General features: G+C 39.7%; 1 protein-coding gene across 2 annotated transcripts in view; it reads right to left on the bottom strand.

Moving 5' to 3' along the window:
• The window catches only part of sema4f (sema domain, immunoglobulin domain (Ig), transmembrane domain (TM) and short cytoplasmic domain, (semaphorin) 4F), a 66,898-nt gene extending 51,929 nt beyond the window's left edge, over positions 1–14,969 (bottom strand). Inside the window, exons 1-2 of one of the 2 annotated variants that reach the window (XM_053681407.1) lie at positions 14,483–14,969; positions 14,135–14,332 (exon numbers count right to left, since the gene is read on the bottom strand). In XM_053681407.1, the coding sequence (XP_053537382.1) occupies positions 14,135–14,222 (88 nt within the window). In that variant the 5' untranslated portion in view covers positions 14,223–14,332; positions 14,483–14,969. Of the gene's footprint in view, positions 1–14,134 lie in introns of both variants that reach the window. The other variant, XM_017472367.3, reaches the window with a different exon arrangement.
• Between the last annotated feature and the right edge of the window lie 9,006 nt (positions 14,970–23,975).

Below are 23,975 nucleotides of genomic sequence, written 5' to 3'. Positions count from 1 at the left end.
AAATGTGGGTTATTCTGGTGTTCTCGGAATTTATGGATATCCACCCTCTCTTGATTTTTTTTCCCCCCTTGACTGTTGCTGTCAGGAAAGTTACTAATTTAAGTCCTAATCCAAATCCGCTCCGTAATCTGTTCTTGAACCTTCTTGAGAAAAAAACACTAATCCCGTCATCCTATCCTACCTCTTGGCCATTAGAGCATGCAGTAACTCACAGTCTGATGACCCACTCTTACACCCAGACATGCTTATTCATGGGAAGGTCACACTACTTTTGGGTAAATAATGGAGTAACCTCGATTTACTCCAGGATTATAAAAGTACATTCAGAACAAAAAAAAAGGATAATATTTGAATTACAATATTTATATAATACAATCTGAAATGCATATGTTAATAATACATCAATACACGTATTAATGTTGTCTAAAGTGGACTAGCAATATTTTATTTCTGTTTCTTTTCTATTCAGTTTGTACATTATTTTCCAAGGTATTAATTGATTTATCCATACTGCACTCTGGAGCATTGGGGGGACAGGGAAGGGGGGTGGGAATCAAAAAAGGACAGAGGGTGAAAGGAAACAGAATGAGAAAAGAAGGTCAATGTGTGAGTGTGTGTGCCTCTTCAAGTACTAATGCAGGCTGTGCCTCTGTACACAAGATTAATGACATTGAGCTCAGCTGGCATTGTGTGTGTGTGTGTGTGTGTGTGTGTGTGTGTTGTTTTGACTTCATCACTGTTTGTGAGGGTGTGTGCATGCATGACAGCTCTTTTAATAGTATTCATAGTGCAACTTGCAGTTAAAAGTAATAACATCACATTGTGCATTTTGCATGGGTGTTTCTTTCTTCTCTTAAAGTAGCACGATGCTCACTCAAACACACACACTTTTACATGAATTACTGATCGAATCAGCCATGAGAGAAATTGGATGCAAACAGGGAAAACTGAAAATTTATTTGCCTGAAAAGTTATTTTCACACCTGCTGGTGTTTGTTTTCTAGTGCTTAATGATATCCAGCAATGATAAGGCAGTTCCCACCATTAAACAATGGCAAGGCTGGCTGTGTGTCAAATGGATACACTTGCACACACACTCATACGTTTTTGTCCCTGTAATGTGTGTAAGGTCACTAATGTGCAAATTTGTACTACTTTCACACCAAGTAGAAGAAATTGCATTCCTAAAACAGTGTAGATGTATTTCCTATTTCAGACAGTGAGAAAAACAAGTAAGCCTTCACCAGAGCCAGGACCAACATCCTGTAACACGCTGTAAAGGTTATCTTAGTCAATAATTGACTTGAGCATTAGTTCAGTACCTCTCTCCCTTCCTCCTTCTCTCTCCCTCTCTCCCTCCCTCTCCCTCCTCCCACTCAGGGAAAATCCCAGAGGGTAGATCGTTTTGCATGTGTGTGTTGCATGGAACAGCAGAGAAAGGCAGATCAGCACATGGCTTTACTTAATGCATACACACACACACACACACACACACACACACACACACACACCTTATATAAAACTACTACATGATTGGAGTCCAGTGGTGTCCTTGACAAAGTCACAGAAGCTCATGAGACTGAGGTATAAAAGAGCAATAAAACAGAACTGGTGTTTGGATTTGTCCCACCTTATTGACTACAAATGTCAGTCTCATACGTACAAACACATCGGAATCCTTGATACAAACTCACCAGTGGTTAGTTATAGAGGTACATTTTATACTTTAATCAGAATTCTCAGCTGACTGTCACTAGGCACCGTCGCCTGGTGCCTCTGGATACAAAGCTGTTTATGCATTACAGTAAGATCTCAGAAGACTAACGAGGGAGTGTGACAGAGACACAAAACATTGTCTATGGAAAAGGCTTAGGATTAAGAACAACAAAAATTCAGCAACTGCAGGGCGATTCTTATGTAAACATATCTGGTAGTTAGTGACTTAACACTTCAAGTCTCATAAAACCTAAGAACCATGCTTTACTTAACAGTTCTTTCTTGAACACTAGGTTTGTGTGTTAAGGAAATGGTTATTTGTAAATAACTGGGGGTTAAAGTTAAAAAAAAGTTATGGTTTTGGCAACCAACAAAAAATATGTTTACAGGCTACTCCAGTCTCTGTATTATCCAAGACTTTGTGCACAGGACAAAAAAATAAATAAATAAATAAAAGGTGTGGGCCACCAACATCCAATCAATCAGAACAAGGAGGAGGAGTCCTAGTTTATTTGAAGAGGTCGTATAAAGAAGGGGCTGTTATTGCTTGGATTTTCAACACCAAGATCGCTGACTAGACCTTTAAGACTCTGAACTAGTGATTTTCAAATCTCAGGACTTTAACCCAATAACTGCTCTGTAACTAATTAACCCAATAACTGCTCTGCTGTATTCTTGGACTGTACCCTGTCTGAAGAGTCACTTTGGACAAGTGTTTGCCAAATGATTTTAATGACTGTTCATTTTATTGAAACCGTAATGCAAGGAGTGTCACGTGCCCTAGCAATGTTAATACCCAGTACGTACTGTACAAATACACTGATTCGCCAAGACCTCCAAATGACAATGAATAAAGGCTCAAAGAAATAGCCTATGTCCATTGTAACATACTGGACTAACACAATAACAAAATTGGAAACTACTACATACTTATTTGAATTAAATAATATAAAATGGCGGTTATTCCGGTGTTCTCGGATTTTATGGATATACATCCTCTTTTGATATTTTTTTCCTTGATGGTTGTTGTCAGGAAAGTTACTAATTGAAGTCCTAATCCAAATCCGCTCCATAATCTGTTCTTGAACCTTCTATTGGACAATACTATAGTAGTTTAAACTTTTAAACAACTAGATTATCTTCAGTTATTCATCTGAAAGCATATTAGTCAATAACTACTACAACTTATTCAGTGACTACAGTAAAACTAACAGGACAAGTATGTAGTTGTGAGAGTGTTGAATGTAGATTTGTATTCACCATCTGAGAATTTAAGAGGTAGGTAACATAAATATTTCCTTTAAAACTCCACTATCCTCTGCAAGGAGTTTATACACTCCAAGACTTCCTATCTTCTGTCCCAGGCTACGACCCTGCCACCACAATCTCAGGTCTTAATCTTGGCACGTGGGATCCAGTTTGCTAGTGTGAAGCAACAGCTGCTTACAGCTCCACAATTTGCTTTTCCTCAAAACTACCATTCTTCAAATCACAACTGATTAACTGACGCTGTAGTCTGCTCGTGCAAAACGGATATTTGAATAAATTGTTTTTCTACCATCATTTTCCTAAGAACTGCTGCTCGGCTACCAAAATGAACTTGGCGTGCATCTTACACGTCTACAGTGCAGAAAAGCAACAGCCGACGTGATCTTTTTACACGCAGGCAGTAGACCAGCACAGATCACACCGTGCACCTGTTGTATATGTATTCAGTTTACATGGCAGTGGGTGAATCGAAACGAGAATAAAGGCCTTCGATTCATCTGCTACACTGAACCGAATCCCACACAAAAAAAGTGCTCGTCTTTTCCACGGAAAGGATTAGACCAAACACAGCAGGGTAGCAGCCGCCACTTTCAAATTCAAGGTTTTTCTTTTTAAAAACACAGGAGGTGTGACTTCCTGTGAGAGAAATGATACACCACCACCACATTTTTCCACAGAACTTGACATCAATTTTTGAGGAAATGGTAGGTTTCCAAATAGTCATTCAAATCAATCAGTAATCAATCTTTTGCACAACAATTGAAACTTGTGTTATCACCCAACACGGGTAGTACGTGAGCTTTTCCTTGATCAATATTCTTACAGGCAGACATTACTGAACATTACTACAGTGTGTGAGCAGGTCAGGCATGTTCAGTAATACACCAAGATTAAACTACTACTCACATTTAGCTCAGCTTCCTGAGCTAAAGGAAGTATTGAATGTGTTTCCTGTCTTAGAGAGGCATGATGATTGTGTGTAGGTTTGGATGTGAGGCACAACAAGGATGTGTCATGTTAAGTAAGGGGACCAAAAAGAAATAATAAAACATCTTTCTAGGTCATCAACAAAACCAGTTCTGTGTGTTCAGCAAATTGTGTGTGGTAAACAAAACCAGGCTAAACTACAAATAAAGACAAAAGATCTTACCTTAGGGATTTTTTTTTTGTAAGATCTTAGACTGACTCGGTGACGTCATCTCCATCAATAATTAAACGGACTCTGAATGACCAACATTAACAGGTGTTTTCCAGTAAGGTAAGTATTCATCAAAGTTGGCCAATGATGTGTGTCGACATGAAATTTGATTGGTGAGTCATGTCAATGAGTCAGTAATGATGGCTCAATTCCTTCTAATGATGTTTTAAAATGCACCCAAAGGCAAATAAACAATGGTTTTATAAGAAGTTAATGTAATTGCCAAACATTTTTTTTAAACTGATCAGGATGTGCAAAAAAGAAAAAGAAAAAAAAAAAAAAAAAAAAAAAAAAAAAAAAAAAAAAAAAAAAAAGCTAAGCACAAAGAAGATTTCCATTCTGGTCGTAAACACAACTTTGACAATGTCCTTATGACCTGGCTGAAGTGACACAAATCTGACTTTTTTTTTTTTTTTGAGTAGTGTTACACAAAAGAATTTGTTCTTTTCAAATCATATCAAACCCGCGATACTTTCATACGTGATCTTTGATCGGATACATATCTGAAAAGTGCTACATGAATAGTAGGGATGCACCAAAATTCTTGGCCGAAGCCGAATATAATGAAAAACTTGGCCGAAGGCCGAATACCGAACACGTTTTTTCACGCCATTTCCATTTATTTTGCCATTTTTTTCACCACTGCATAAATTAAATAGTCAGACTGTGCTTTTTACTATTTTGTGTTGCTTTTCAAAGAAAAAAAAATTACAAAAACGACAATTTCTAAATATTTAACAATGAACATTTTTTTTTCATTCCAGCAGGCATAGGCTACCAACAAGGCACAATATAACTTTAAATAAATAAATTAGTAAAATAAAAATATTATGTGGTCATCTTTGAGCCCCCTTGAATAGCCTATGTTAGGTCTATAACTGACTGCTGAAAGAATGGAACGCTCTGTAGCCTACAGCAAAAAAGTGCATTAAAAAGTGCATTGACAAGAGCGCAAAAAATGGTTCTATTCGGTTCTACACGGCTGATTATATTGGGGATATATACCGCTCAATATAGTATAGTTAGATACGTTGTTAATGTTATGTACCGTGATAGATTTAGTTAGTTTAAACTATAGATTAGTTCATTTAGTCCCCCTGGTTTTTACACACCCAGTCCATAGTACTAGTTCATGTTTCTTGTTTTGTGTTTTGACACTGTTTTCTGTGACCGCAACTTCAACTCCTGCTTTGCTCCGTTTGCCGATCGCCCGACCCTTTGCCTATCTTGTCTTATTCGGCCGAATACCGAGTGTTTTTTTGCTATTTTTGGCCAAATAATTTCGGTTTTCGAACTTTCGGTGCATCCCTAATGAATAGCTACATGAATTCCAGTCTGACCATTCTCATTCATGATGCATGAATCACTAGAATATAAAAGATTTTTAACAAATAAATGATGGGGACATGCCCCCATTAGAAGTTATTCTACAGTTCGGTACATTCCTTTGATGCGGCTGCCAATCGCCTATCCTGAACATGCCATTAGATAAAGTGGCGGATATCAAATCATACATCGACTGCATAAAAGTAAGGTGTGCAGGTTTAAGCTAAGAAAACACCAGTCTGGCCGGTTATAATTCTGTTAAGGGAGAACCTAGAATCACTTAACTAAAGCCAATCCTGGTGGCTCTCTGATCTGCCACTCTGCTTCAACCATCCATATCCTCTGTCCATGTCTATGCCTCCTGGTTGCTTCCATCTTTCTGTCACAAAGCTTTTAGTTAATAGGAAGTCATAACACTAGATCAAAGCCCGTGTATGCTTACACGTCCTCTAGTTCTCCATCAAGCTCGGCTCAGAACTGCTCTTCTCTTTGCCAGAGCAAAACACTTCAATCTTTATAATGGGCTCGAATAATAATGCTTTTCCAAGGCCATGTTTACTAAGCAGCAGCCACACAGACACTAACGAAACCCAGGGAGAGATACAAGCTACAAAATGCTTCCTGACATACTGTACTCGTGCTCTGGCCTACTTGGAACCAGCTCAATTCATTGGTAAAATAAATAAATAAATAAATCTACAAGGGATAAATGGCACACGCATCAAGAATAATACATTTGCCTGTTTTTTTTTTTTACCCCCGTGCACTGTAATGCCAACTACAGATTTCAGCTTGATGTGACAGAGAGGGGGAATAGCATCTGTTGCACAGTCCCCTGAAAATAATTATACACACAGACAGACAGAAGTTGTGGCTGTTGTAGTCTCATAGTGTGGAGGAGTGGAGGACCTTCCTTCTCTACATACGTGCAAATGTACAATATCAATTTAACCATGTCTCCTATGGCTTTTGTTTGCTTTAGCAAACATCTACTAGATGCACTAGGAGCCACCATTGTCTCCAACAAAAAAAAAAAAAGGGGGGGGGGGGGTTGGAAGGAATGGCAGGTTTCACCATGGTTGAATACTAAATCCTTCCCAAGTATTTCACAAGCCATCTTATTTTAATTACAAACCCAGCCTCCAATTAGAGGCCAATAAACGTGGGATGAAAGAAAGAAAACAGACCTAACAAGGGATGGATTTTACACCCTATGCGTTCCGCCACCGTAACACACCACACAAACACACAAATCCATTAGTCAGGGCTTTTCTGATTTAAACAGGGTAGCTCTCTCTCTCTCTCTCTGTGTGTGTGTGTGTGTGTGCGCGCGCGCACTCACGGAGAAAGAACTCCACAGCTTTCCTTTGTTCTCTCAAGGCTGCATCCTGCCATTAAGATCTCGATGCTCAAGCTGGGTTTTCTTGCCGGCACTACCATGCTTGGAGTCGACCACCAAATCTCAGCAAGAGAGAGAAAGAGAAGGTGGGAGGTTGGGGGGTGGGGGCTGAGAGAAGGTAAATGCCAAAAACCCAACCTACAGTAAAGCAAATAACACTAATTTAACAAGGTGCAACAAACCACTACATCCTGAACCCTTCCCAAAAAGAGTCTCTGGCAGATCAATACAATTTCTTGGAACCATATTTTTAAATTATGCCATGTCAGGCCTAAAATCAATAACCTCCCGGAAGTACTGTGCAGGCTTCAACAGCTCTAGAAGTCTTATCCATTGTCTCACAGTGTCATTACTCGTTCATCACTGCTGGTGGGCTGATGGAATATTCATCTCTAATCAACCAATTAGAGCAGGTGGTAATGGTTGTGAAATAAAACCACTGCATCATTCCACACATGCAGCGTGTGTGTGCACAAGAGAGATTTAGTGTCAAAAGCACAAGACTAAGCTCCAGACAATGGGGATTTATTTTTCACACATCCTGTGACGCACAAAGCTCAAAGCACATGTGATCTATACATATACCAAACACCCTAACCACATTTCCACCATGTGCGCATATTTATTACTACGATACAAATAGATTCACCTACCTCGCAGCCTGCCAGGCAAATGTGCAAAAGGACAGTGCATCATCACTCAGTTCAGCGTGGGACCGATTCAGCGTAGGACAGTTATACACCCGGTCAGATGGAACACATTCAGTACATATGTGTTTATAGCATTCTGCTGAGAAGCCAGTCATTTCCTCTCCAGGTGTAGTATAGAGCACATACAAGAGCACACACAGCTCTAGACACTCCTTAACTACTGGGGCTGGGAAATTACACTAATATTACAATATGATATTTTTCAGAGTGTCTTATATATCGCCACATGTCAGTGCTTCTATAACTATATAACATGTTACTCATTGTACCAGATGGACATTAACATATCATTTTGTAACGGTTTTCTTTTGTTATTAAATACATTAATTAAGGAACACAACACAAAGGGGAGTAAAGTAAAAGGGGAAGGAAAAAAATAATAAAATCAATGAAGGGTCACAGGTGTGACACAGCTTGACGTAAATCACTGTCATCACACCGAAACCGATCATTTCAGCGTTTTATTCTTCTTATACACAGCCGTTTCGCAAACGATGTGAATTATTTATTTATTACTGAACACCAAGTTGTACATTTAATCCATTTATAGTTATCAGTCCCTCCAGGATTTTGCGATGACAGAAATTAAGGCAAAAATCAAGCAAACGCTGCAATATTTGGAGGAGCTTGCAGATTTTGGCCCAAGACGTGTAATGTGATGTCATTACAACACGTATTCAGCGGAAGCCCTCTTCGATTCGGGTGTGTTGGACATGAGTACAGCTAAAAGGTCTCATTTACCAACAAACATCACTGCAAAAGATTGCAATCTCGCCAATTCAAGTAGTTTTCTGGGGGGAAAAAAGCCCACACACAAAAAACTCCATAAACTGCATCACAAATTTTGAAAAAAAAAAAAGCTCATTTTTGGCCACAACAAATCACAAATTAAAATCTGAGAGATCTTGTACGGTTCATGGCCACAAAGTAAGTTAGCTCCTGTTATCACTTACGCAGCTTGTCATGTTACTGACAAACCATAAAACCATCTGTCCTGAAGATTTTCCTGCGTTGGACAACTCACTGGAGATTCATTACAAAAAATTCTAAATAAATGCATTCTTATTACACGTTTTTTTGCGGGTTTGTTTTATCCATTCACGTGGAGTGTCCACCATACATGTCTCTCTGTATGCCCTATTCTGTAATTGTCAATTTTAACTAAAACATCTCTGAAATTATAGTTTCTCCTAAAATTATCCCAGTGTTCTGCTGGTTCTTAGTTAGTAAAAGCAAACCTTAGACTAAGTAAATATTGAGACTTTGTAAATTATACGGTTTAAGCTGACAATTCTGTGGTTTTAAGGAGTTTTAACTCTGAATTAGGTCAAAGTAGGTACTTTTTCCACTTTATCTTCGTTTTCTTTTAGTCAAAGTTTTGGTGTAAAACGTCCTACAACAATATTAGTGATATATACGTATTAGGCCCTGTCAGGATGCTACTGTTTCTGGGCGTCTTGCTTCATCAGCTTCAGAAGACAGCTGGCAGTCCTTAAGAGCCAAATATGTAAATGAATGTGTGTGTGTGGAGGTTATCTGAATATCTCAATATTGCATTACACATCCTCCGCACAAGTCTAGGTGACAGTTATGCCACATTAGATGCCAGACTGATCATCAAATTATGTGTTATGACGCCATATAAATAATGTATAAAATTATTTTATATATAAGCCATATAAATAATAAAGGTCAAGGCAAGCATGCTGTGGCTTTTGGACTTCTAAAATGTTTGCTCTACAAAGGTTAACCCACAAAGTGGCGGTCACGAGTTGACGGACAACCTACAAGAATGTGCTTATCACTCAGCATGTACGTCACAAGTGGGTGAAAGATGAGGAATCGGACGTGCAGAAAGAGCAACGAGTGAGTACGTCCATTCAATTCACCTCTGTCGAAACTTACAGAGCGTGACTACTCACTTGTATTCAGTCATTAAACAAATCACACCACCACTGCACTATCAGGCCGATAGACAGACAGCAAACAATGACTTCCAAAGACACTTTGCTCCTTCGGACACATGGCTAAGGCTGACCCTGAATCTGTGTAACCTTTCGAGCTAATAAGACGTTAGATAAGAACTCTAAAGCCTTATATGGTTTGCTGTTTCGAAGGTACTGTAACAGCCGTATGGTTCAATAACACTAAGGAAAAAGGAAACATGGCAGAAAATCAATCAGAATACAGAGTGGCCTCTGACCTCAGCTACAGTAATAGAGACCCTCCTCTTGACCTCCTCAGTGTGGAGGTTACAGCTTTCAGATTTCCACTTTTAATTGGCGTACAGAACAGTTTTTTGGGGGGGCAGGTACTCCAAATATAAATATAACCTTGAGAATAGATAATGAAATCAATTTCCAAAATCCAATTAAGAGGCGTGTGCTCTGTGCATGTGGTGTTAACATCCAGAAAAAAAATATATTTTCAGGGGAATATCTTACCTATAAACTCTGCCAAGCAAGAAATCTATTCATTTATTCAGCAGGAAGAAGCACTTCTCAAGACACACACACACATCGACTCACAGCGCCAAAGCAACCAGAGACCATTCATTTTTCAACGAGAGCTGGCGACTTCCGCCGACATGAGCAACAGCAACCATTGGCGACTAGATGTAGGCGTTTCCAGCGACTTTGAAAGTTAAGAAAAGTTTAACTTTATGCAAATTTGGAGCGACTTGGTGCAGCGACTGCCAATGGGAGTGAAGACAGTAGTGCGCATGCGATTCATAGCCACTCATACTCACTAACAGAAGCACCGATTAGCACAGTCGCCGATTAGCTTAGGATCTCAACGGATTTAAAGCAAAATATATATAAAATAATAACAAAAACACACTCACTTTTTGTTGCAATTGAGTAAAATCCCAGTGTAGCTCCTATCTTGGGTGAAGTGACACTTACTGAGATAGGAGCTACACCGGGATTTTGCTCAATTGCAACAAAAATTCGAGTGCGTTTCATTATTATTATTTTGCTTTAAAAGCACCAGGGCCATAAACTAAGCCAAGTTAATTGCCGATTGCGCTTTTGGCGCAGACAGATGGCCGCAATGGCAAAGAGCACACACTGCTTCTCCTTCATCTCTTAGGATATGATGCATACATACACTGGTGAATTTTATATAAGATCGCTCTCCCTTCAGAATGTTTCATTTTAGCTGCAAGAAAATTGGTTTGTTGACAAAAATGGAATGTTAGTTGCGCCACCCATGTTACTATGGCAACCAGTAGTAGGAACACCTACTGGCGACTTCATAGTACAGCGACTGGCGACTTCCCGCGATAATAAATAAATAAATAAATAAATAAAAATCGCTGTGTGTGAGAATGCACCTTCAGGAGGAAGGAAAGTCAGCAGAATGTTGGAGTATGAATAAACCCTGACCCTCATGACAAACTCCACACAGAGAATCTGCTTTGTTTTACACAACAGGCTAGGCTCTGCTTACGTTCGCTATGGCATTTCATTCCAAACATGAAATCTAGGGGCTCATTGTAAAAGATGCTGATTAAAATTTCTTTTTGCGGGGCTTTTGTGCTGACACGCCAGACTTAATCGCCTACAGTGTAGGAGTGACGTTGGAGGAGAATGCAGAGGTCATGATCCTGAGTAGGCTAAGGCGGCACTTCATCTTTTTCATTGTCTGGGAAAGAGCATGTCCTTAATGTGAGGCAAAAAACACACTCCTTCACACATGTGCTGCACACAACTGCCATTGTACATTAGGATCATAAAGAAATTGCACATAAATGTGTTAAATAAATACAAATATATCCCAATGGTTCATGGATCTACATGTCTACTTGAGTAACAGACATATGACACACATAAAATGTCAGGCACTAAGAGGAGAAAAATAAATAAATAGCACAAGCCCAATAAGAACAGAATGAATACCAGCTCCTGTTACTCAACCATGTGTGCCTTTTGGAGATGGAGAAACACTAGACCAACATCCAGCGTGAGGATGAGGAAAAGTCAATAACGAGTGTGGAAAAAGCCACTGTTTATTCCATCAGCACGGGGAGCATCAAAATGCACTTTTGGTGGAAAATTCCCATAACACTCTCGTCATATTTTTTCCGTTTAACCTAGCCTTGTTTGTAAAACCTCAGAAGGTCACGTATGATGTTGGAGCTCCTAATCAGTGTCATGAGAAGGGTATTAGAAACACAACTAGTCAAGTGAATGGTAAATCCAATACGACTACGGGAAGAGGTTAAGAAATAGGGCTAGTGTCATAAGGTGGAATTTTCCATGTGATCCATTTCACGTGAACAACCACCACACTGATAGTCAAAGACGAAAAGCTTACAACATAATGTGTAAATTAAGCTACAATTTATTGCATCAATTTGGAGTCTCAAAAAGAAAGAAGTTGTGGTTTTGGTAATCAGTGCTTTAGATGCAACTTAACAGGTACTGTGGAGCAGACTGCGCTGTTGATGGGTGAAGCCTCTCCTGCGACAACAACCTCTCCCACAGGGTGTTTAAGCGGAACATGGAAACAGTCACATGGTGAATCTGGCCATATGGGCATGATTAAAGACTTCTCCATCTCCATCCCACACTGTGCTCTTCGGAAAGATATAATTACAAAATTTCAACCTGATGGCATTTGGGAAACTATTGTAACAGAAGAATAGAAAGATGGAAGATGTTCAGCAGTGCCACAGAAGCGACGTGGGAAGCAGGAGAGAATTAAATGTGGGAAATGCGAGGCAGAACCAGGACGAGGTTCCACACAAAAGGGGGATTATCACACTAACTTTAATAGACTTCTTTAGTACTTGGAAGAAACTTCTGAACCAGTGCAAGAGCTCATTCGTCAAAAAATTCCATGAATAAATGTTAGTGTCCTATTAATGCAAAAGGCAGCATGTGTCAAGTTGTTAACATTTGATGCTTTGCCATGTTATTTTGCTTAATGAGTTAAAACCAACCATCAAACAGCTTTCTATTATCTGTTTGCTTGTTTGGCTTGAAGGTCATTTTTATTGCACTCTATAAGAAAATCACTGCCACAAATCACTTACACAATATGTAAATATAAATATACACTATTGCCAAAAGTATATGGACACCTGACCAATCACAACCATATGTGCTTGCTGAACATCCCATTATACATTTTGCCCCTTTCACTTTTATAATAACCCCAACTCTTCTGGAAAGGATTTCCACTAGATTCTGGAGCATGGCTCTGGGGATTTGTGCTCATTCAGCCACAAGGCAGTGATGGCTGGCTGGTTAAGGCTCAGGGTTACTGATCAGAAGGTCAGGGATTCAAGCCCCAGCACCACCAAGCTGCCATTGTTGGGCCCTTGAGCAAGGTCCTTAACCCTCCCTGCTCCAGGAGTGCCGTATCATGGCTGACCCTGTGCTCGGACACCAACTTCCTAACAAGCTGGGTTATGCGAAGAAAAGAATTTCGCTGTGCTGTAATGTATACGTGGCAAACATAAGTTATATAGTGAAGTCGGCGTTTCAGTTCATCCAAGACAAAAGGTGTTTATTGGGGTTAAGGTCAGGACTCTGCGCAGGACACTCGAGTTCTTCAACACGAACCTTGGAGAACCATGCCTTTCTGTTAGATGAACTGAAACGCCGACTTCACCCCAGACCTCCTCACCAGACAACAGTGCCTGACCTCGCGAATACTCTTTCTGGAAGAAGAATGTATGCGTGTCACATATACTTTACAGCACAGTGAAATTCATGCTGCCATGCTGGAACAGGTTCGGGCTGCTTAGTTCCAGCGACTGGGATTTCTTAATGCTACAGCATATATTCTACACAATTATGTGCTTCCAACTTTTGAGGCAACAGTTTGAAGGAAGACCAACATTCGGGAGTGACGTTCAGGTGTCCACAAACTTTTGGCCATACAGCGTAGATGTGTGTGCTTCTGCTAGCAACAGACTTAAATCAAGCCATACGAGCTTCTTAAGGAAATTCAAGTCTCGTGGTGCTCCAACACACACCTCTTAGCGACATGTAAAGGAGGAATAAACTCTTTTGCCTACAGACGAGCGCCTGGAACAAGAAAAGAACATCAATAAACTACAGCGAGGGAAAACGAAACCACTGGCAACGTGTCCTGTTCTTTCAGAATTGTGAGGCGTAAAAACAAATAAACTACCTGAGGCGAGTCACCTGTCGCGCGTGCGGCTCTCATTACGCGTCATCCTACGCAGCAATACTAAACAAAAACCAAACTCGGTGACTATATTCCATGTAAAACAACATCCAGAAATAATGGTAATAATAATAATAATAATAATAATAATAATAATAATAATAATAAAGAAAAACAACAACAACAACAACAACAATAATAATAATAAAGAGCTATTCTTGTTTGATTAATTTAGCTCGTTGGGTTTAGGAATGACAGTGGCTCTGAGCACATGTCAGTTTACCACAGTAGCCAGTTTGCACCTAACCAACTGTTTTGTTTTTAAGCAAAGCTTGTACAGGTGAGCGTATAAGAGAAGTGAAATGCACTGACCTTCATGGCTGGTGAGAGCTGCTGTCCAGGAGAGGAGAGGTAAACACATGGTCAGAAGTGCAGCGAGCAGACAGGTGTCCGGCTTCATGTTCCGCGGATCAGAGCCACTAAAGTTCAGGAGAAAAGTCTGAAGAAGACCAGTCTCAGCTGCAGCTCATTGTGCCGGTTCTGTACTGAGACCGACGCGTAATATTTCGCCTATAGGGAAGAATAACGCCGAGTGCAAGTGTTGGTAACTTGCCAAAAAAAAGCGCGTCTCTGATGTATTAAAAAAAAAATGTGTATACAATTTTTTATTATTATTATTAAATAAGCAACATCATTTTTCTTTATTTTATTTGTTTTTACTCTCCGTCCTGGTGGCGTTTCCGCGTGCTGGTACCAGTTTCAAGTATTTCAGCGTCTGCGTTCACAGGCACCTAAAAGCCTTCATTTCCTCTCACAAAAAAAACAAACAAACAAAAGGAAAGAAAAAAAAAGTCAAAGTTTTCCCAAGTTGACAGCAATAGAAATGCTGAAATCCCGATGGCTGCCACATCAAGAAAGATCCCACTCCTCTTTCTCTGTGCGTCCGGTCAGGTCTTCCGTCCGTTCAGCTGGAAGTGCACACCAATTCAAACGGTCCCATATACACCTCTCGGTCGCTATCCACCGGCTCGAATAAATACCACAAAACACATCCGAAGCGCGCTGTCAGATTATTTAAAGAAACAGCTGAGTAAAAAAAGAAGGCTGGAAGCGTAAAGGAAGAGGGGGAAAAAAGACTAGAAGCGTTTATTTGTCCCGAGATCCCAGTGACGAGTCACTAACAAATCCTACTCGCTCCCTGCACTCAGCGCCCCACCCCACTCCCATCACTGACTAATCACCTACAGGTAACACACCACGTGACCAGCCTCGCCACACAGCGGCGGATTTAATCAGAATGATCATAATAATAACAACAATAAGAACAACAATAAGGACAGTAAGAAGAAGAAGAAGAAGAACAGTAATAATAACAATAACAGCAATAATAATAATAACAGTAACAACAACAATAATAGTACTACTACTACTAATAATAATAATAATAATAACAATAATAATAACAACAATATTATTAATAGTAATAATAATAATAATAACAATAATAACTATAAGAAGAAGAAGATATTATTGTTGTTGTAAAGAAAAATAAACAAAACATAATTCTAACAAAAAGTTTGCAGAAAATCTATTTTATATTAATCCTTCTTATTCTTATTCTTATTCCTTTCATTTTTTAAAAGTATCTACTAAATTCATTTGTTTGGCAAGCGCTTGTATTCACACTGACTTACAATTAAGCCATAACTGACACATTGTATTATCATAATTTCTTCCTAGTAGTCAAAATTTACATTTAGAATAAGATTTACAAGAAGATATCAGAGTCCTACATCACTGTATTATTCATTTCAATCCAACAGGAGAAACTGGATTGGAACTTGGATTGGTGTAGAACCTTTACGAGAAAGGGGTGAGGTTTCTTACAGCCAAAACGCTCTATCTGACATACAGTACTACAAAACCACATAGACTACAGTAGTTGTGAGAGGAGGTGTACTATCTGACAGTCTAGCTTGTAGCCTAAGGTATGCTGTTTAAGCCACAGCTTCCATCTGTCTCTCTTTAATCTGCATGAGAACAAAGGCCTGGGTCACGACCACATCAGCAGACAGAAGGTCAGAGGTGATGCAGAATCAACTTGTAGACAACTTAGTAAAGAACAATGGGTCAACACTGCTGGGGGAAAATAAGTCTTAGTTCCCCAAGCTAAAATACTTTTACATTGTCTGAAAAAAAGTGTACTGCACAGGTACTTGTCTTTCTCCAAGGTACAAACATAGTAAATGTACCTTCAAACAAGGGATCTTGATAGTCTAATTGTGTCTTGAATACGTTTTAAAGGTGCACCAAATTCTCTGAAGTCCTCAAACTGAGGATTCAAAAAATTTTCCCTTTGAGGCTATAACACAAGTGACAAACATTTGTACCCTGAAAGAAAAAAAAATTGACAGTGTAATAAAATGTACGTCAATTGCATGTAGAAATGTCAAACATTATTGTTTAGATTTACTAAAAAGCGCCCTCTTCTGGACGGGTAGATATTACACCATTTTCATAGTCCTTAAAACACCAACTCTGAAAAAACATCATTTACAAAACATCCTCTTGACTGCAGTGATATTTGAAAAGCAACCAAATAAAAAGTAGGCATAGCTGTTTGAACAATCTAAGACTGTCCACATTTTGTGACACTATATAATCTGCCAAAGAGAACGTTTTGTTCTATTCTTTCCTAACGAGCTTCAGATGACAGAAAAGAAAACACATTTGCACACTGTAAACAGTTCCTTCATTAAGCTGGCTGGCTCAAGTGCATTCTCAAGAACGTATGAAAGGAATCAGCTTCTATAAGCCAAGTGTAAGACCTCACTCCTTATGAAACAAAAACAAGAAGCTCATCTCTGATCAGCTACAGCACCCTTTACTGACAGGCATTGCTGTCTGGCTGCACTTACACTTTACAGCGAGACCAATCAGGAACAGTAGGCTAAAGGAGACTTAAAGGGATTGTCACACAATTTGTCTAGAGGAGGGCATTATTATTCTGCCCCTGATGTGAGGGAACTACACAACATGAGGCCTGAACCTTTATAAAAGAGAGGTCCTGCTATCTGCTGTTTTTGGAGAAAAGCACAGACACAGTTCAGAGGAAGATTCCAGTTTAATATCTTAATGGGAGGAATGGGAATGTGTGTGGGTGCATTCATGATAGATTAATGAATAAAGTGTGTGTGTGTGTGTGTGTGTGTGTGTGTGTGTGTGTTAGAGAGAGACTACTGCCTGTTCTGGAGGGCAAATATTTAGAAGTGTGGTGTGTGCGTGTGTGTGTGTGTGTGTGTGTGTGTGACTAATGCCAGACTTAATCAGTGTCCGACTGGGTGAGGTGACCTTGTAGTCAGTCGCTATTGAGGCTGCACAATAATGGCTATAATGATAGGCATAATATTTTTTGCTTGATTTTGAAATCAGGATTATTCATTATAATTCACTCACGAGTTACCCCCCACTATCATTTAAAACCAACAGAAAGCATTTTCTCTCACTTTGTACACCTACATTAGAAAGCTATATTTTTTATTTCATATTTGAATGTAAGTCAACATTAATTGAGTTAATCTTTTTAAATGCTAGGTAGAAATTAGACTCACAGCTCCAGGCTCCCCGGTTTGATTATGCGCTTGGGTTACTGTCCATGTGGAGGAGATGGGTTGCTTATGCTAAATTGCCTCTAGATGTGAAAGAGTGTGTGAAAGAGTGTGTGCAATGTGCCCTGCGATGGACTGGCATCCTATCTGGGGTGAATTCTCCCACCTTGTGCCCAGTGTTAACAAGATTGGCTCCGGATCCACCGTAACCCTGACCAGGATAAAGCAGTTACTAAAGATGAATGAATGAATGAATGAACCACAGACAGTTAAAAATAAGGCCATGAAGGAATGCCTTATGAATAGTTTAGGTAGTATATAGTGTGTAGATATGTTTGTCAACCCTTTCACACTTATTTTACCTTGACTGCATGCTTCCAAAACCTATGTGCATTCAAAGAGGATTCAAAGACCCTACAAGTAAACGTGTGTATATAATATCTTCAAAGAGGTATTCGACTATTACGCCCTCCTTCCCCCAAATAACTTCCACAAATCCCCACATACCACTGCATCCCGTCCTTCTGGCTCAATACACATCATGTCCAGGAAAAACATGTAAGCCCAGGAGCAGTATCAGGGGTCATTATGTCATTAACGTCACTTTCAGTCCCCACCCATGCTGTAAATGAGCCCAGGCTATTGAGTTAGCAGGATACAGGTGCTGTGATGCTTTCTGCAGGGTGCCGTGAAACGCCACGTCTCAACCTTATCTGTAAATTGCCTATCTGGTGAGTAGCCCCGAGCAGACGGACTTGCCAGGCAGGATTTTTCCTACCACTGCTGCGGCACTTCGAGGGGGATGGTGTGAGTGCAATTTACACTTCTGTCTCCATCCCCCTCATTCTTGAGGAAATAAGGAACAAGGGTTGATCTTTGAGTAAGGGGGAAAGTACAGACTGATTTGGTGGCATGTGTGTGGGCTGCGCATAAAATTAAAAAAAAAAAAGGCAGACGTGAATTTATAAATGTGTATGTTGACTGCTTTATGTGTGTGCATATGTGTGTGTGTGTGTTTGTGTGTGTGTGTGGGGGGGGAGGTTTGTGGGGGGATAAGCATTTTCTGTGACATAGGTTATTCTGATCCATCCCTCTCATCTCGCTTGTTCCTATAAATTGCATTGTATCGGCACTCATGAATGCTCAGTGAAAAATTTCAATTATACACTTGAGTCACAAAACTCTGCTGATTATTTATTGCCTAAAATGCCTAATACAATGCCCAATCACGAGTTCATGTAAACCATCAGCTATTTGCAAAATAGGTACAAAATTTGCAAAGAGAGAGAGAGAGAGAGAGAGAGAGAGAGAGAGAGAGAGAGAGAGAGAGAGAGAGAGAGAGAGAGAGAGAGAGAGAGAGAGAGAGAGAGAGAGAGAGAGAGAGAGAGAGAGAGAGAGAGAGATCTAATACAAACGATAATATTTTATATGGTATCTGAACTTCAGGGATACACTCAGCTAGAAAGTCCCATTAAATAAAGGCCATATGGACTCTCCATTTATTCAATTATACAGATGGGGCTTCCACTTAAATTGATTAGATTATTGCTCAAACAGGTGTTTTGCTCACCAAGAGGCAAACAGGACACACACCCATCTGTTGTAATGAATTGTTTTGTATCAGCTTTAATCTACACAGGTTGAATCAGGCGTCTTCCCACACACATCAATCTGTCTTTATTTGACAGTAATCCCACTGAAAACACAATAAAAGCCAGGGACAAAGAGTCAGGGGTTGAGAATAATTAGTCAAATACAATTTAAAAAATAATGAGGGAAAGGGGAAAACTGGTAAGTAGAATAAGAATAATGTCATGAAAGAAAATTAAGAATGTTACCACTTTCATGTTTCTAAAATATCATACCATCTAATTTCTGAAAACCTGAGGTAAAATTACAGTACAGTCGACAACAGTGGCTTCATGACCTGAAAGAAATGGCCATTCTATAAAAGACATCCTAATTTTAACGCATTCCAGGAATCCACTTTTCTTAGCATCCTTTAATTGCATGTTAAATACATGATCCAGAGATTTTTATCGCGATATTATTACAGCCAAAAAAGGCTACAGCTAGAAATTCATGGTAGGAGGTGAAAGTATGCCAAAGAGGACCTTAATCTTGCACCAAAATCTCCCACAGACAAAGTACTGATTACCACTGAGCAAAGAGCAGATCTTTACAAGTCCCTTGAGAGCCAATAATCAAGCGCATAATGCAGATATGAATTTAAAAAATCTGGAATCATGCATGAAGCGTTTATTGAAAATAATAATTTGGTTTGAATGCCTGATTAAAATGTTACACCCTCTGCACAGACAAATTAATGCAAATTCATCAAAAAAGATTTGATAGATAAAAGCATCAACTGGTGTCTGGAAGACATATGATTCCTCTGATCAGACATTTCATCTTATCACACTTAGTTGGAAATGAATATGCACACGTAGAAGAGACGGATGGGTTAACAATCAAGGGCAGAGAAGGCAAGATGCCTGCTTGCGGCATCATCATTTCATACAAGGTAAACCAATAATTTTTTGCCAATTTACCATGAAAGACCCGGTCTCAAAAGACGGCACTATTTCAAAACAGATCCCTGAGGGATCAACATAATGCATGATGAATATGCATGAATGAGGAGAGCTAGATAATGAGGGACTTAATAAGAGGCTGTTCAGGAGGACATCTCTGTAGGAGGAATCAGGGCTGTGAATGATTGGCATGACAAATCTGATCCCCCCCCTTCCAAAAAAAATCTGCCTGCATTGGGGGAGGATGACTGAGATTAACTCTATAAACATATGCAGAGAATCAGACCAATCGTGTGAGAGTAATCTAGCAAGCCAAGAAAGCAAACCATATGTGTCTTAAATATATAATTATGCATCATGTTCAAAAAATGATTTCTAGAACGTGTCTTTTGCCCTTAAGGAGGTGATTTGGGCAGATGGCTGCTTTCGCTATTATGCATCCCTAAATACACTCTCAATGCTGCACAAGGAGCTTAAGGAGCACTCAAGAAAACACAGCTTTTATTCCCTTAAAAGCACATTTGGGAACATTTCTGTGTGATAATAAGTCAAACAGAGCTTTAATTGTCCCAGGAGTTCAGCTGAGGAGCTTATGATACTGGTTTTGTGTCCAATATTGTGAGGGTGGTGAGAGAATTACAAATGGTCAAGTCATGATAGTGGTCGGTTTTAAAGCATTATATATAGATGCATCTGTACAGTGAATTTTACTAAAGGAATGCACCAAAAATAGGCAACATCTGGTGCTTCATTGGCAGTTACACTGACTTGCAAGAATTAAAAAAAAACCAAGAAGACAAAGCAGTGACTGTGGGCTGACTGTGTGTGCACGATGAAAGACAAGTCCTCAACCAGAAGCTCTGTCCTACTCACATGCTATAATCCACCATGGTGGTCACTGCTACAGTAGATCATACATTATGTTCTCTCATCTGACGCATTCCAGTCAACATGATACAACATGGGATCACAAGGATTGGACAGATCACATGGTGAAATAAAATGTACTCTGAACTTGAGTAAAGAAAGAAGAGATGTGAACGAGATCCTAAAATAAGCCTGTCCTTAATTGCATCAAATGAGTCCCCGGCTCGGATTATTTAATTTCTTTAAAGGCTTAATGGTTAGCTGATTGATAAATCCTCTTCAGTAGGATTTTCCCAAAGAATAACAGTTGCTCAGAATGATCACATTGCTGCTTCACTTCTACTTCACCATGAAAGACAGGCTAGTTATTGGTATAATTGAGCTTTAAAGGTTGTCTAGCCCGCCCCCGCCTCTCAAACAAAAAATAACACTCACTTTGAATAAGACCCTCACAATGCTTTTCACACATGGAGTGTCCTCGCTCGCCGCTTTGTTCAATTCAGAACAGCTCTCTCGTGGTTGCCGTGGCAATAGCATATACATATCCATGCGAGGCTCGAGCCATGGCTTGCCACACTCGTGCTGTCACTCAGCGCCACTATTTATGTTAACAGGGTTTTGGGACATGTAGGCTGCAGGACCTGACCCATCTGGTACAAGGTTGGCTTTGAGCCTGTGACAAAGTCAGCTCTCCTGCTGAGCCAAAATGGTGGATTGGAATTTAAAACATAGCAGTCGAGGGCACCAGGTGTTGCATGTGTGTGGCATCATCAGCTGAGAGATGGGGCAGGAGAAGACAAGCTGCTGCTCAGCATGTGTGTGCAGAGGGGAAGAAGTGTCAAAGCCATAGGCATGGAGTTAGGATCCATCACTATAGAGTGTCTATACTGTATAGTGTATTGAACTATATTAAAACAGCAACAAATTCTACATAGCATATAACTTTTCAGCTGTTGAACATGTAGTGTTAAAAAAAAATTGCCACAGGACAAACAAAAATGGAGTGAAATGTGAAAATCCTGATAGACCTGCATATTGATGATGACTTACTTTGTCTCATATGGGAATGGAAAAAACATTATTGAAGCTGAGGGGAAATGAGAACTGTAATGGTCTGGGGTAAAATAGATGCAGAACAAAACATTCATAATACAATGTGACCACAGCCATTGGCTTTATTTGTACACACAACAAAAATAAAAAAGCTAATTTATTTGCCTTGACATCATTTCAGTCAGATCAAATCTCAGGACAAAGCATAAGCAATCCCTAGGAAACTCGGCAGCAGAAGGTAGTTAATTTGTGCACACTGCAATTTAATCAAATCAGTGGAAACTTCAGTTAGAACAAGTCTTCTTAAATTACATTGTGTTAAATGTTTTAAATGACATTGCAAATTAGGAGTACATTTAATCATGTGAAATGAGCAATCACGGTACGATGTGAGGGTAACTCTTATTTCAGAAATCAAGCTCCAAAACATCAGTAATGATCTTTAAAAAAATGATTTAAAAAACATTTATCATTATATGAAGTTTAGTCTGTTGTAATTAAAATGACGTTTTGGAGTTTTGAAGGCTCATGAGTGGCTCAACAGAAAAGCGTTCTATTGTCAGGTGATTTGGATAGCCATCCATAGCCAGGAGTCTACAATGTCCATCCGTCCAATTTCTTAACCAGTTATCCTAGACAGGAGCCTGGAGCCTATCCAAGGGATCTCGGGGCATGAAGCAGGAGACACCCTGGATGGGCTGTCACCCCATCTCAGGGCACAATTGCACACACATTCACACACCATGGACAATTTGGAAATGCCAATCAGCCTATAACGCGTGCCTTTCGAATTGGGCATGAAACTGGAGTACCTGGAGGAAACCCCCAAAGCATCGGGAGAACATGTAACTCGAACACACAGGGCAGAGACAGGGTTCGAACTTCCAAACCAAGAGGTGCAAGGCAAACATGCTTATTGGCCATGCTCTCAGGGGGAAGGGATGGCATTACCCTCTCACCTCTTACAATCAGAGCAACACTAGCCAATATTGGGACATCTGTAAGCTCATGTATGTGGAAGAGGGCTTTCTTCCAAGTGTGTTACACTGCCAAGGAATGTAGCATGAGCAGTATTTAAAAAAACAAACAAACAAACAAAAAAAACAGGTGAAGTTTAGCTTCATGTGTCTCAGAGGAAGTATGTGTTTGCCCCAACCTCCCCAACTGGTAGCTGTGATAGGGGAGAGTTAGCTAATAGGTAGGAATTAGCAAGACCAAATTTGGAAGGAAATTGTTGGGTTGATTCTAGGTTTCAATTGCCATATCAGACCCAGTATAATAAAAACAAAGCAAATTTTGATTAGTGGAAATTAACAAGCTTAAAATATTTATGTAGGGGAGCACGGTGGCTTAGTGGTTAGCATGTGTGCCTCGCACCTCCACGGTTGGGGGTTCGATTCCCACCTCCGCCCTGTGTGCACAGAGTTTGCATGGTCTCCTCATGCCTCAGGGGTTCCTAAAGGTACTCCAGTTTCCTCCCCCAGTCCAAAAAACATGCATTCTAGGCTGATTGACATTTCCATTATCCATAGAGTGTGAATGTGTGTGCAATTGTGCCCTGTGATGGGTTGGCACCCCGTCCAGGGTGTCCACCGCCTTGTGCTCCAAGTCCCCTGTCTAGGATAAATGGTTAGGAAAATGGATGGATGAAAATATTTGTATACTTTAGTCTATCAGATAAATACCTGTTTAATATAAACACCTATTTAAAGCCTAACAGCTTTTGTTTACTTGTTTACTTCAAAATCCTTAAATTAAATCACATTTCAACTGTTTATTAGCATAACTGTCATTATGCCACCGTAAAACAAAATATTGTTTCAAACTGCATCTTCAGAACATGGTAGATTAGTGTAGATTAGAGTTGTTCCAGGACTCAATCTGTGTCAAACTGGATATCATTGAACCCATGCTGATAACAGAATCTCACTGAGGTCCTTGATCCTTACAGACAAAAAAATTACCAAGTGTTTACCAAGCAACTGAAACAAAGGAGGGGAACACCAACATATCAAACCCTTCAATTCTAATCTAACATCATAGGCTACATATTATAATAACATGGACATATTAGACATAATCAGGACATATTGGTTATCTTACTGGGGTTGCTGACAAGCAATTATCACTCAAGGTCTCCTGAAGGCCATA

Source organism: Ictalurus punctatus, chromosome 7, assembly GCF_001660625.3.
Source record: "Ictalurus punctatus breed USDA103 chromosome 7, Coco_2.0, whole genome shotgun sequence".
In the NCBI taxonomy this organism is placed as follows: domain Eukaryota; kingdom Metazoa; phylum Chordata; class Actinopteri; order Siluriformes; family Ictaluridae; genus Ictalurus; species Ictalurus punctatus.
Note: the sequence above shows the minus strand (reverse complement) of the source record. Positions and strands in the feature narration are given on the sequence as shown.